The sequence below is a fragment of the Hylobates moloch genome, unplaced genomic scaffold (genome assembly GCF_009828535.3).
Source record: "Hylobates moloch isolate HMO894 unplaced genomic scaffold, HMol_V3 SCAFFOLD_11, whole genome shotgun sequence".
Lineage (NCBI taxonomy): Eukaryota > Metazoa > Chordata > Mammalia > Primates > Hylobatidae > Hylobates > Hylobates moloch.
This window is the reverse complement of record NW_026652286.1, coordinates 49764836-49779078: the sequence shown is the minus strand read 5'-3', so window position 1 is coordinate 49779078 and position 14243 is coordinate 49764836. Positions and strand designations below refer to the sequence as shown.

Genomic DNA, 14243 nt, shown 5'->3' with positions numbered 1-14243 from the left:
CCTCACCACCCAAAGCCTTTCCAGGATTAAGCTCCATGCTGACGTGAAACTGCTGGGCATAGGCTCCAAATTAAGTAGGACAGGGACAACAGGACAAACAAAAAGAAGGTTCAAATAAAATTATGGGAGAAGAATAGAGTTAGGCGATCTATAAAGTACATTGCTTTAATTTTGAGTATTTCACAAAAATAACGGGAGCTCTAAAGTTATGAAATTGGAAAAACTGTCATAAAAATGACTTTTTTCTAAAAGTTTAGGGAATCTACTTGTACATAAAACCAGACAACTAAAAGGGAGCAAGTTCAAATCTGGGATTATAAGAACAAAAGAGAACAAGAAGCAGAATAACATCCCTACAGACAGTGAAAGCTTCTCAGAAAGACATGCCCATCAAACGTGAACACTATAATAAGTGGTAGGACTTAGAAGAGTTAAAATTTTAAAAAGATTAAGATAAACATCTGAGTCAACAAACGTAAGAATTAATGCCTTTACAAAATAGAAAAGTAGAAAACAGGGTATTTGTAAAAAACAAAAGAAACATAGGATATAAGGATTTGAGAGAAAATGCTATACTGAAAATAGCCAAAGAAGATCCAAGAGATAGGTGTCCACCAAAAAGAAAAAGCAAGGGGACAGATAAATAACTAAAGACTATGTTGGAAAACACTTTCCTGAAGTAGTTGGAAGCTCAGTGCAGACCAATCAACATCAAGACATTTTCTAGTAAAATTACAGGGCTTTGAAGAAAGAAATACCTTGGGTATCCAGACAAAAAGACCAAATGACTTACAAGGGAAGGAAAATCAGACTGCCTTCACTCTTTTTGACATCAGTGCTTTATGCCAGAAGAAAATGCCGTAACGTATTTGAGAGACTCTCTGGGGGGAGAAAATGTCAGCCAGGGACTTTACGTCCAGCCAATGTGACTTTCAGATAGACTGCAGATAAGCTGTTACCAATATCTATAATCTCTTTTCCCATGAGTGTTTTGTATAGGAATCTTCTCATGAATGAGCTTCAGATAGCCAAAATGACTGACAAAACATCAGTAGTAGGTGATAAAGAAATAAAAGTTTAATCACATGTATGAGTTAGTATACCTGTATATATGTGTTTATGAGAGGAATCTAAGAGCAGTGACACCCCAGTAACAGTGAACACAGCCTCCAGATTTTGATTTCAAAATGTCATTCTCCTGTAAGAGGAACCAGAGCTCCTTAGAGAAGAGATTGATCTCAAGAACAGGCAGGGAAAACACCTGGAACATCTGGTAATGCTGGAAAATAAGGATGTGCTCAAAAAGGGATTTGGGCATATCATTAGGACATAGGTGCCAGTGGAAGGAGTTTCCCAATATTGAAAGCAGTAAGAGTTTTAGTAACAAAATATGTAAAGATAGATTTTAATCCATAGAATAATATCTATGAGTTCAGACTTACGTAAGTACAATTTGAATAAATAAATAAAGGTGAAGGGGCAGCTTTTCCCTGCAAGTGAACATAAATTAAAACATGCAATGAGGAAAGTAGAAAATCACCATTAAGAAAATGCTACAGTAATAATTGTTGCAAGCAAGATCCCTGATAGATACTAAAATTAGTGGGTGAAATTTTGTTTAGAAGCAGGATATTAGCATAATTTCAAAGTATCTCCCCTAGGATATTTATCTGTTACAAAGGTGAAAATGGTAATTTTACAGTGAAATAACCAGTTGACATCACCTTAACCAAATAGTTAACCTCACCAGTAAGATGTTGTATTAGTCTGTTCTCATGCTGCTAATAAAGATATACCTGAGACACCTGAGACTGGGTAATTTATAAAGGAAAGAAGTTTAATGGACTCACAGTTCTGCATGGCTGGGGAGACCTCATAATCATGGTGGAAGGCAAAGGAGAAGCAAAGGCATATCTTGGTGGGAGGCAAGAGAGCTTGTGCAGGGGAACTCCCATTTATGAAACCATCACATCTCATGAGACTTATTCACTACACGAGAAGAGTATGGGGGAACCACCCCCGTGATTCAGTTATCTCCACCTGGCCCTGCCCTAGACACATGGGGATTATTACAATTCAAGGTGAGATTTGGGTGGGGACACAGCCAAACCATATCAGGTTTATTGACATCATGTAACTCTTTATACAAAGCACAACGTAACTTTTGTGGAAGTATTGTCAAAAAATTCAACATTAGATTATATAACCTCAATCTAATCTAGAGAAAACACCAAACAAGCCCAAATTAAGAGGTATTCTACAGAATAACTGTGTCAGGGTCAGAAGAGACAAAGAAAGAATGAGGAATGGAGGAGACTAAGGGTTGGAGGAGACCAAGGAAAAAAGAATACACTGAGACATGGATCCTGGAATAAAAAAGGACATTGAAGGAAAACTGGTGAAATTTGAATAAAATCTGTTTAATAGTATTTTTACCAATGTTAATTTTCTGTTTTGGTAATTGTACTCTAGTTACGTAAGTTCTTAACATTAGGGAAAGTAGGGTGAGAGTGCACTTTTGAAGTTTGTTTGTTTGTTTGTTTTTGAGACGGACTTTTACTCTTCTTGCCAGGCTGGAGTGCAATGGCTCGATCTGGGCTCACTGCAACCTCTACCTCCCAGGTACAAGTGATTCTCCTGCCTCAGCCTCCTAAGTAGCTGGGATTACAGGCACCTGCAACCATGCCTGGCTAATTTTTTTGTATTTTTAGTACAGACGGTGTTTCACCATGTTGGCCAGGCTGGTCTCAAACTCCTGACCTTGTGATCCGCTCGCCTCGGTCTCCAAAGTGCTGGGATTACAGACTTGAGCCACTGCACCTGGCCACATACACAAACTTTTTAACTTTTCTTTAATGACATTGGTAATGGTATCAGTATTGTTACTCTGAAAATGTTTTGTATATAATTTGAGACAAAATAGTATGATATCTTAATTGTATCGTGTGTGTCCTTGAAAACCAAGATTTTCACTGTGGGAAAAGCAAATAATATGTAAGCTAGAAAAGATTAAGAAAACATGAACTATCAGAATGAACTCATGAGTTTCGTTTTGTCTTTTTTTTTTTTTTTTTTTTTTTTTTGTAAAAAATGTGTGTTTGTTGGGGGTGGCGGAGGGGGCGGGGGTGTGTGTATGTGTGTATTTCCTAACCCTGTTTACTGAAAAGGCTTAGAAACATTGGTAAACCCAGTACCTGTGAGCATCCTCAGTGCCCAGATCGTGGTCTTGAAATACAACTTCCCATAAAACTAAACCAATTAAAAAATCGGAAAAATGGTTGATTTCAGTTATGCAGCATGATAAGCTAGGAATCATCTTGTCACTCCAGGTAGTAAGGAAGTTATCAGAGTCATGTTAAAATGACTCAAGATAGTCAAATACTTATCCTTCCTTTTGTATATGAACTTTACCACTATGTAACAAGATAGTAAATGAGTAAAGTACTTTTGTTTTTATAAAAGTATTCCAACTAGTCACAGATGAATGAATGATAGAATGGGAATGTCATCATTCTGAAGTTGCTAATAAATTAAGTTTTTATATTGAGCATCAACATCTGCTAATTTGAGAAATAACCAGATATCATATGCCTCTTAATAAAGAACTCCTCAACACCAGAGAAGTAGTTTTGCCACAGAAATTGAACCTGAATATGTTGAAGGGATGATTCACAGGATAAACAAAGAAACATGGGAATGTAGTCTACAGTATCTAGAAACTGTAGAACGGTGGATTTGGTGTCTTGAAAAAATAAATTGCAAGAGAAATAAGGGATAGAGGGGTAACATTAACGTGTCTTTAAAAAGAAAATAAACTTGTAAAACTAAACTAACAACAAAATAAGGAATAAGTTCAAGAGGTGTGTGCTATGTGGTGACTGGTTAATAACACTGTATGCCTAAAATTGCCAAATAGATTTTAAGTGTTTTCACTACAAAAAAAAAATTATATTGTGAGGTAGTACATATGTTAACTAGCTTGATCTAACCATTCTACACCGTATTTATATTTCAAAACATCATTTTGTGTGCCATATATACAGTTTTTACTTGTCAACAAATTTTTTTTAATTTAAAAAAGTCAGATTAATAGTTATTTTTGGTAAAGAAGAGAATTATTATTAGAAAAGGCATGTATAGCTCTCTTGGGGTAGCTGCTAAATTTCTTTTTCATTTTTGCCTTCTACTGTATTAAGCTATGCATTTGTTTTGTGTGGTTTTCTTTGCTATACTTAATCATTAAAAAATTCTTGATACCTTTGTCAAGTAAGTACCATGAAATTTTAAAGTAAGTTATAAGAATTGTCACTGGTCAGGTGCAGTGGCTCATGCCTGTAATCCCAGCACTTTGGATTAGCCTGGCGTGATGAGTTTTGCTTATAGTTCCAGTTACTCAGGAGGCTTAGGCAGGAGGGTTGCTTGAGCTCAGAAGTTTGAGGTTATAGTGAGGTATGATCATACCAGTGCACTCCAGCCTAGGTGACAGAGCAAGACATTGTCTCTAAAAATAAAAAATAAAATAAAAAAGAATTGGCACAAATTCAGATCCCTTTATCATACAGCAAAATGGTGCAGGCAGCTTGCATAAAATTTTCTATTATGTGCATCTTGATAGTATCAAATGATAATTTCAGTATTTGAACCCATTTTGGAAACTGTTAAGTCTGTTGACATTTTCAAAATGGTGAAAGTTTCTTTGGCAAACAGAACTTCAGTTGCAGACTATACTCTTAGACACAGGTGATATTTCACCTGTCATATTTCACTCATTTCAGTCAACAAATATTTATTGAGTATATGCAATTTGTCATGCACTATCTTCAGTATTGTGAATGTAGCCGTGAACAAAATCAGTCAAATTTTTCTCATCATGGAGGTTACATGTCATAATTATCAAACAATAAACAAGATTAGTAAATAAAATATACATTGTAGATGGTGATAAGGAGGTATGGAAGGAAAATAATTTGGGGAAGAGAGTGGGGCATAATTTTAGATTGAGTTGCTAGAAAATGACTCATGGAAGAGTAGGTACTTGAATAGAGTCCTAAAGGATCTGAGAGAGCAAGCCATGCAAATACCAGAGAAAAAGGATTTTTATGCTGACAAAAACAGGCAGGACCCTGAGGTGGCACAACCCTGCTTACTTACTATGTTAGAGCAAAGATTGACTGACCAGGGTTTATCTTACAAATCTGGCCTGTGCCACCTGTTTTATTAATTAAATTTTATTTATTCATTTAATATTTGATTGTCAATGACTCCTTTTTCACTACAATGGTAGACTTGAGTAGCTGTGACAGACTCCATGGCTTGGGAAGCTAATAATATTTACTCTGACCCTTTATGGAAAGTTTGCTGGTCTGTTTCATAGAAAAAGCAAGGTTAGCAATATAGCTGAAGCAGAATGAGTGGGGACTATTTGTAATAGGGGAAGAAAGAGGTCAGGCAGGTAAGGCTCTGAAAGAGGGGGGAGAGGGACATGCCAATTGTGCATGGCCTTGTGCTTTATTGACAACTTTGGTTTTCAATCCGAATAAAATGGGATGGCCTTGAAGAGCTTTTATAATTAGTTCTCTTGCAATAATTCTTTAACTATTCTTGTTTCTGTCTTCATTCACTTGAATCTGTTGTCAATACTACAGCTAGTGAGAGCTCATTAAAACAAGAGATGATGAAACTTTGATTAAAACTCTTTCTGAGTAGGCTAGAGGATATGAAATGCAAAGCATTAATGGAAGGATTGGCCTTAGCTTAAAATAGACATCACTGGCTTTTTTTGATTTTGGGGATTTTTTGAGGACAGAGTTTCACTTTGTTTTCCAGACTGGAGTGCACTGGCGTGGCCATGGCTCACTGCAGTCTCAGCTTCCCTGGGCTCAGGTGATCCTCCCACCTCAGCCTCTAGTATAGCTGGAACTACATGGAACTACAGGTGTGCACCACCATGCCTGGCAAATTTTTCTGTATTTGGTTGAGACAGGTTTTATTATGTTGCTCAGGCTGGTCTCAAACTCCTGGGCTCAAATGATCTGTCCATCTTGGCCTACCAAAGTGCTGGGATTACAGGCGTGAGCCAACATGCCTGGCCAAGAGTACCTTTGCTGAAGTGCAGATCTGATCCTGTCACTCCACTCCCTGTATTAAACACACTGGGTTTCTTATTTATCTAGTTAAAAAGGTATTACATGTTTACTATAGAAAACTTGGGAAAGTGTAAAGCAAAAAATAAAAGTTAGTTGTTATCCTATTATCAAGATGCAACAATACTGTTAACATTGTGTTCTGTTTCTTTCTAGTCATTATTCTAGGTGTGGTTACGGATTTATTGGTTTATTTATGTGAATTAGGATTACATGAAAAATGAGTTTTATTTTCTACTTTTTGTACTTAACATGCTACATGATAGTTTCCCTATCTTTGAAAAATTCTTTAATGAGGTTTCCAAGTGTAAAGCAAGTACTCAGTAAATATTTATTGAATAGTTATTGAATGGTTTTACCTAATTTATGCTAATACTACCAGTGTATGAGCATAATTCCTTTTGCCACATCTAGGAGCTTTGAACATTATAACTAAATATAAACTTTGCTGATTGGTTAAATTAAAAATCTCACTGCTTTTTGAATTTTAATTTCTTTGATTACGAGTGGAGTTTGAACATTTCAGCCTCTGCATTGTTGGTTGACATCCATGGCTAATTTTGTTTTGGGATCTTTAGTTTTAGCTTAGATTTTAAATGGTCTTTTAAGTAAATGCATTTATTAATCCTTCTTCAATGCAGTATACCTTAGCATCTGTTAAATGTATCATGTCCTTGCCCAAATCTCACTTTGTAAGTTGGTGAAATATGCTTCATAGAATTTTTAATTAAATATTGCTTTACAGTCTACATAAGACTTCCTGTTAGTAAAAGCTACCTCGTGAAAAGTACTGATGTTATTTGCCAACATTTAGACTAGCGTTTGTTACCGTTTCAGTTTATTCAATTTAGTCAGCACATGTTTGAGTATCTTACTGCAGTTGAATAATCCATGATTCTGCCCCAGAGTAGTTCATAAGACTGGTAGGATACATAGATTTGTAAATAAATAATTATAATTCTGGGCAGTAAGTGCTACTATAGAAGTCTCTATAAAGCAATGTGCAAACACAAGAAAAGGAGCCATTAATTCCTTATAGGGAAAGGATCAGATAAAATTATAAAATGGAGTGATATTGTAACTGGGCTTGAGGAAGGTAAGATCTTGCCTATAATATAATAATGTTGGCAAACATTGAGTGATTGCCTGGTATTACTCTTCTGAAGGCCTTCTATGTAGTATTGTATGCAATCATTGGCAACCCAGGAGATTGTGCTTGTTATTTTAGTTGTTTTGCAAATTAGGAAAGTGGGTGGAGGGTGGGAGGAGGGTCAGGATCAAAAAACTACCTCTCAGATACTATGTTTATTATTGCCTGGATGACAAAATAATCTGTACGTCAAACCCTCATGACACGCAATTTACCTGTATAACAAACCTGCACACATACCCTTGAACCTAAAGTAAAAGTTAAAAAAAAAATTAGGAAAGTGAGGAATCTTAAAAGGTACAAAATAGCAGTTGCTTACTAGGCAGAGTTAACAGAGTAAAACAAAAAAGTGATGGCAGCTTTGGGAAACTGAATTTTCCGATGTGGCTGAAGTTTCTGGTAAAAAGATGGGGCCAAATAATTAATAATAGCTCCCAAGTACTGTGTAAAAGTACTTTGCATGCTCCATTTTCAAAAAGTCCCCTAAGATAAAAAGAAAAAAAAAATCCTCACAGCTCCTCCTTGAGGTATAGATATTTATGTTTCAGTTTTAAAGAGCTTAGAATCTAAAGAGACTTAGAAAGTTTCAAGTAATTTTCTAAAGGTCCCACAGCTGGCCAAGGTGGAGGTGACACAAGAGCGTTAAGGTTTGTCTGACTCTTTGAGAGTCTTAATTTTTTTTTTTTTTTTTTTTTTTTGAGACAGAGTCTCCCTCTGTCGCCAGGCTGGAGTGCAGTGGGGCAATCTCAGCTCACTGCAGCCTCTGCCTCCGGGTTCAAGCCATTGTCCTGCCTCAGCCTCCCAAGTAGCTGGGACTACAGGCCCACACCACCCCACCCTGCTAATTTTGTATTTTTAGTAGAGACGAGGTTTCACCGTGTTGACCTTTGTGATCCACCCACCTTGGCCTCCCAAAGTGCTGGGATTACAGGCATGAGCCACCGCACCTGGCTGAGAGTCTTAATTTTTAATGAAATCGTTCAAATAAAGAATAGTATAAAACACTTGTATATCCAACATTTTATTTGTGTGGTGGGTGTTTTTGTTGGTTTGTTGGGTTTTTTTGGTTTTTTTTTTTTTTGAGACAGGGTCTTGCTTTGTCGCCCCAGCAAGAGTGCAGTAGTGCAATCATAGCTCACTACAGCCTTGACTTCCCGGGCTCAAGCAATCCTCCCACGTAGCTGGGACCACAGCTCCTTCTCCAGGTATCGTGTATAGAATCTAGACCCAAAGAAGGGAAAAGGGCAAAAGGCACCAGTCAGCTGACTCCCTTCTCACCCACGACTTCGTCATGCATGTCATTGGTCATAACTGGATCACATGACTCACAGCTTTAAGGTGTTTGAGGAGGCAAGTGCCTTCCTGAACAAAATAAGTTCTGTTTGTAAGAAAGAAGAAGAGAATAGATAATCGGCAGACAACTCAGTGTCTTCTACTGTTAACTTATATAGAATATTAAATGTATCATTACAGAGTGATTCTGCTAGGGGTGGTGGAGAAAGCACATAAGTGATCAATAAATATTTGTTGAGTAAATGAATGAATCACCTTTAAAAACCCACAGTAGCTACCACTTCTCTGGAGTCACCTCATTTGTGAAGAAATGTGATGCTGTGTTTCAATTTTTGGAGTGAATTTTTCCTTTGGTCACTTCAAATTTTATGCCTTTTAAACTCATTTATATGCTCTTTTACAACTTTCTTTTGACAAACTTTGGGAAAATGCTTGTGTAACTGACCTTTTTACTAATTATTATAGTGCTTAAAGGTTCATATTCTGTCCTAGTTCTTCCTTTCTCTACACTATTTTGGAAACGTATTTATTTAATTTAGAGGAGCTAGAATATTAATTGTTGTCATTTTTTTCTCTTAAAAGAACCAAGCCAGCTGGGCGCAGTGGCTCACACCTGTAATCCCAGCATTTTGGGAGGCCAAGGTGGGCGGATCACCTGCAGTCAGGAGTTCGAGACCAGCCTGACCAACATGGAGAAACCCCGTCTCTACTAAATATACAAAATTAGCCGGGCGTAGTGGCACATGCCTGTAATCCCAGCTACTCGGGAGGCTGAGGCAAGAGAATCGCTTGAACCCAGGAAGTGGAGGTTGTGGTGAGCCAAGATCGTGCCATTGCACTCCAGCCTGGGCAACAAGAGCGAAACTTCGTCTCAAAAAAAAAAAAAAAAAAAAAAAAAAGCCAAGCCAAACACACAAAAAACCAAGAATTTAACATTTTTAGAATAAAAGAAATATAACACCAGCGAAGAATAATAGTTGAGGTTATTTAGTCCAGCTGCTTTATTTATAGATGAAGAAAGATCAGTGAGTTTGTGACACACCCAAAGTTGCATCACTAGCTATAGGGTTAGTGAACCTGGGAATCTTGAACCTAATGTCATTTCTTGTTTTATTTTGCTGTGTTGTTACTCAAACCAAGATCAGTTACCTTCGAATTAAAATGTGGAGAAATCTGAAGAAACTGAGCAACTTATTTTACGTTGGATCAGGGTCATGATGAAATCTTTAGATACTTTCTGAACCATAGAATAGAGATAAAAAATATTAACTTGTGTTTAGCACACACTTAGTATTGGGTTGAAGTTTTTTTTGTTTTATTTGTTTCTTTTTTTGAGACAGGATCTCACTCTGTCACCCAGGCTGAAATGTACCCAGGCTGGAATGCAGTGGCATGATCAGGGGTCAAGGTTAACCTTGAACTCCTGGGCTCCAGTGATCCTTCCACCTCAGCCTACCTAGTAGCTGGAACTACAAGCACACACCACCATGCCCCGACTACTTTTTATATTTTTTGTAGAGACAGAGTTTCACCATGCTGTCCAGGCTGGTCTCAAACTCCTGAGCTCAAGCGATCCGCCCAACTTGGCCTCCCAAAGTGCTGGGATTAAAGGCGTGAGCCATCGCACATGGCGATTGAAGTTATTTTTAAAGATAGTAATCAGTATTTTAACTGTTAAGGTATTCATTTAGTTAAATTTCCTGATATACTAGCTAATCTCAATAAATGAGAATTTATTAAACCTGTTTTATCAGTGGGAAAGAGAAAACATACAACTTAGGTAATTACTGTCATCTCTGTTTTTTTCTTACCTTATTTATGCTGTAGGACTATTTTATATATTGAATTAAAAAAATTTTTTTTACTGTCATCTCTTGAAATATTTTAGCAGCATTCCCTATGGCACTGACTTTGTAAAGAAGGAAGAAATACTGATTACATTTGCTTAACTCTCAGACACTGAATGGTTCTAAATGGTTCTTGGCTTTTTTATTTGCAACATCATTGGAAGTAAAAGAAATGGTGGTTCAATTTTCATTTCAAAAAACGTATCCTGCTTTATCTTCTCACTTCTTTCCATCCCATTATTCCCATGAAATATATCCTAACTGGTTTATCAACTTGATGAGAATGATTTCAAAATTTTAGGAAAAAAATTTACGTCTTAGTAGAACTTTGTTTAGAATTAGGTTTTTCAGTAGCAAGGATAAGGTGAAGGGATTAAAAATGTATGTAAAATTAGTAGTCAATGAATTCTGGAATGCAGTCTCTATAATCCTATTCGGAGATTATGCTGTTTACTGAATATAGCTTTGGTTATGTTTAAATCTGCACTAGTATTAGGTACTCCATAAAAGTTGAAAATATATAGCCAATAGGGTATAAAGAAGAATTGACAGATAAATCTAAACAGTTTCTTTGTATAGTACTAACTTCTGAAATGTTCAGTGGTGGCATTTGATAAAGTAAATTGTAATATGATCACATTGAGGAATGTTATATAATTATTAAACTCAATTTTTATAAAAGGCATCATTTTATAAAAGTATCATAAGAAAGTGCCAGTGTTTCAATGAATAAATTGAGGCAACATGATACCAACTTAGTGAAAAATATGCAAGACCAGAAGAAAGTAACCTAAAATATTACTAGTGATTGCCTCTGGGTAATAGGATATGGGCTTTTTGTCTTTCTATATTTTTCATTTTCCCACTGCCGTGTTCCTGGTACCTCAGTGAAATGAAGTGCTCAGTTCTTTTAACAGTTGTCAGTTTTTAAAACAAATATGGTCTTCTGGAAATGTTTTAGGTAGCATTTTCAATTTTATGTTTTTAAGCCATCTCTTGAATTTGAATAAATTATTTGAACTGCATAAATATTTGCAATCCATTGAGAACACCAAAACAAAAAGTAAAAAGCAGAAACCTAAATTTTTCTAAATGTTTTTTTAATATCTAGAAGTTGTATTTCAAAGCTTTTGTAATTTTCTTCATTGTCAGATTTTATTTTTTATTGTCAAATATCCAATGACAGAGGCCACCTCTTTTAAAACAGAAGGTTTAAATGGAAATATACATTATACTAAGTCTTATATTTTATAGCCTTGAAAGTTTCTATTCATGTAATTAAACTTTTTCTGATTTTTAGAGGAACAGAAAGAAAGTGAAAAGATGAAAAGTGAGGAGCAGCCTATGGATTTAGAAAACCGTTCTACAGCCAATGTTCTAGAAGAGACTACTGTGAAAAAAGAAAAAGAAGATGAAAAGGAACTTGTGAAACTGCCAGTCATAGTGAAGCTAGAAAAACCTTTGCCAGAAAATGAAGAAAAAAAGATTATCAAAGAAGAAAGTGATTCCTTCAAGGAAAATGTCAAACCCATTAAAGTTGAGGTGAAGGAATGTAGAGTAGATCCTAAAGATACCAAAAGTAGCATGGAGAAGCCAGTGGCACAGGAGCCTGAAAGGATCGAATTTGGTGGCAATATTAAATCTTCTCACGAAATTACTGAGAAATCTACTGAAGAAACTGAGAAACTTAAAAATGACCAGCAGGCCAAGATACCACTAAAAAAACGAGAAATTAAACTGAGTGATGATTTTGACAGTCCAGTCAAGGGACCTTTGTGTAAATCGGTTACTCCAACGAAAGAGTTTTTGAAAGATGAAATAAAACAAGAGGAAGAGACTTGTAAAAGGATCTCTACAATCACTGCTTTGGGTCATGAAGGGAAACAGCTGGTAAATGGAGAAGTTAGTGATGAAAGGGTAGCTCCAAATTTTAAGACAGAACCAATAGAGACAAAGTTTTATGAGACAAAGGAAGAGAGCTATAGCCCCTCTAAAGACAGAAATATCATCATGGAGGGAAATGGAACAGAGTCCTTAAATTCTGTCATAACAAATATGAAAACAGGTGAGCTTGAGAAAGAAACAGCCCCTTTGAGGAAAGATGCAGATAGTTCAATATCAGTCTTAGAGATCCATAGTCAAAAAGCACAAATAGAGGAACCCGGTCCTCCAGAAATGGAAACTTCTCTTGAGTCTTCTGAGATGGCAAAAGATCTCTCTTTAAAAACTGCTTTATCTTCCACTGAGTCATGTACCATGAAGGGTGAAGAGAAGTCTCCCAAAACTAAGAAGGATAAGCGCCCACCAATCCTAGAATGTCTTGAAAAGTTAGAGAAGTCAAAAAAGACTTTTCTTGATAAGGACGCACAAAGATTGAGTCCAATACCAGAAGAAGTTCCAAAGAGTGCTCTAGAGTCAGAAAAGCCTGGCTCTCCTGAGGCAGCTGAAACTTCTCCACCATCTAATATCATTGACCACTGTGAGAAACTAGCCTCAGAAAAAGAAGTGGTAGAATGCCAGAGTACAGGTACTGTTGGTGGTCAGTCTGTGAAAAAAGTAGACCTAGAAACCCTAAAAGAGGATTCTGAGTTCACAAAGGTAGAAATAGATAATCTAGACAATGCCCAGACCTCTGGCGTAGAGGAGCCTTCTGAGACAAAGGGTTCTATGCAAAAAAGCAAATTCAAATATAAGTTGGTTCCTGAAGAAGAAACCACTGCCTCAGAAAATACAGAGATAACCTCTGAAAGGCAGAAAGAGGGCATCAAATTAACAATCAGGATATCAAGTCGGAAAAAGAAGCCTGATTCTCCCCCCAAAGTTCTAGAACCAGAAAACAAGCAAGAGAAGACAGAAAAGGAAGAGGAGAAAACAAATGTGGGTCGTACTTTAAGAAGATCTCCAAGAATATCTAGACCCACTGCAAAAGTGGCTGAGATCAGAGATCAGAAAGCTGATAAAAAAAGAGGGGAAGGAGAAGATGAGGTGGAAGAAGAGTCAACAGCTTTGCAAAAAACTGACAAAAAGGAAATTTTGAAAAAATCAGAGAAAGATACAAATTCTAAAGTAAGCAAGGTAAAACTTGTCTTAATCTTAATTAAAAATATTTGTCTCTATATATTAATAGGTTTTTTGGTTTTGTCTAAAACTTAGTCATCAAAGACAACTGAAAAAGTATCTTTCTTCCTCTGTCTGAGATACCTTTTCAGACTTTATACTCTTACTTATACTCTATATTCTTGTCATCTTTTAACTTTTTTAAGAAATTAAAATAGTATAGGAATATATTCTTCTTGTAAACTATTCAAATAATATCCAACCTGTAGAATTATAGAATGAGAATTCCCGTTGCCACTATTAACAGTTTGGGGATAATTGCCACTATTAACAGTTTGGGGTATAGTATCTTTCCAGTCTTTTTTTTTTTTTTTTTTTGTGAGACAGAATCTCGCTCTGTCGCCAGGCTGGAGTGCAATGGCACTATCTCGGCTCACTGCAACCTCTGCCTCCCTGGTTCAAGCGATTCTCTTGCCTCAGTCTCCCAAGTAGCTGGGACTACAGGAGCGCGCCACCACACCCAGCTAATTTTTGTATTTTTAGTAGAGGTGGGTTTTCGCCATGTTGGCCAGGATGATCTCGATCTCTTGACCTGGTGATCCGTCCACCTCGGCCTCCCCAGGTGCTGGGATTACAGGCGTGAGCCACCGTGCCTGACCCTCCAGTCCTTTTTCATGCATTTATGTGGATGTTCATAAATATTTACTTATTTAAAAAAGAAATTGGATCAAATATGTTCATTTTTCTGTGAGT

The 14243-nt window shown here is 36.6% G+C and overlaps 1 protein-coding gene across 2 annotated transcripts in view; it reads left to right on the top strand.

The window, feature by feature from the left end:
* RSF1 (remodeling and spacing factor 1) overlaps nt 1-14243 on the top strand; it is a 160280-nt gene that overhangs the window by 110532 nt on the left and 35505 nt on the right. Inside the window, exon 6 of one of the 2 annotated variants that reach the window (XM_058446643.1) lies at nt 11734-13499. In XM_058446643.1, the coding sequence (XP_058302626.1) occupies nt 11734-13499 (1766 nt within the window). Of the gene's footprint in view, nt 1-11733; nt 13509-14243 lie in introns of both variants that reach the window. The other variant, XM_032167000.2, reaches the window with a different exon arrangement.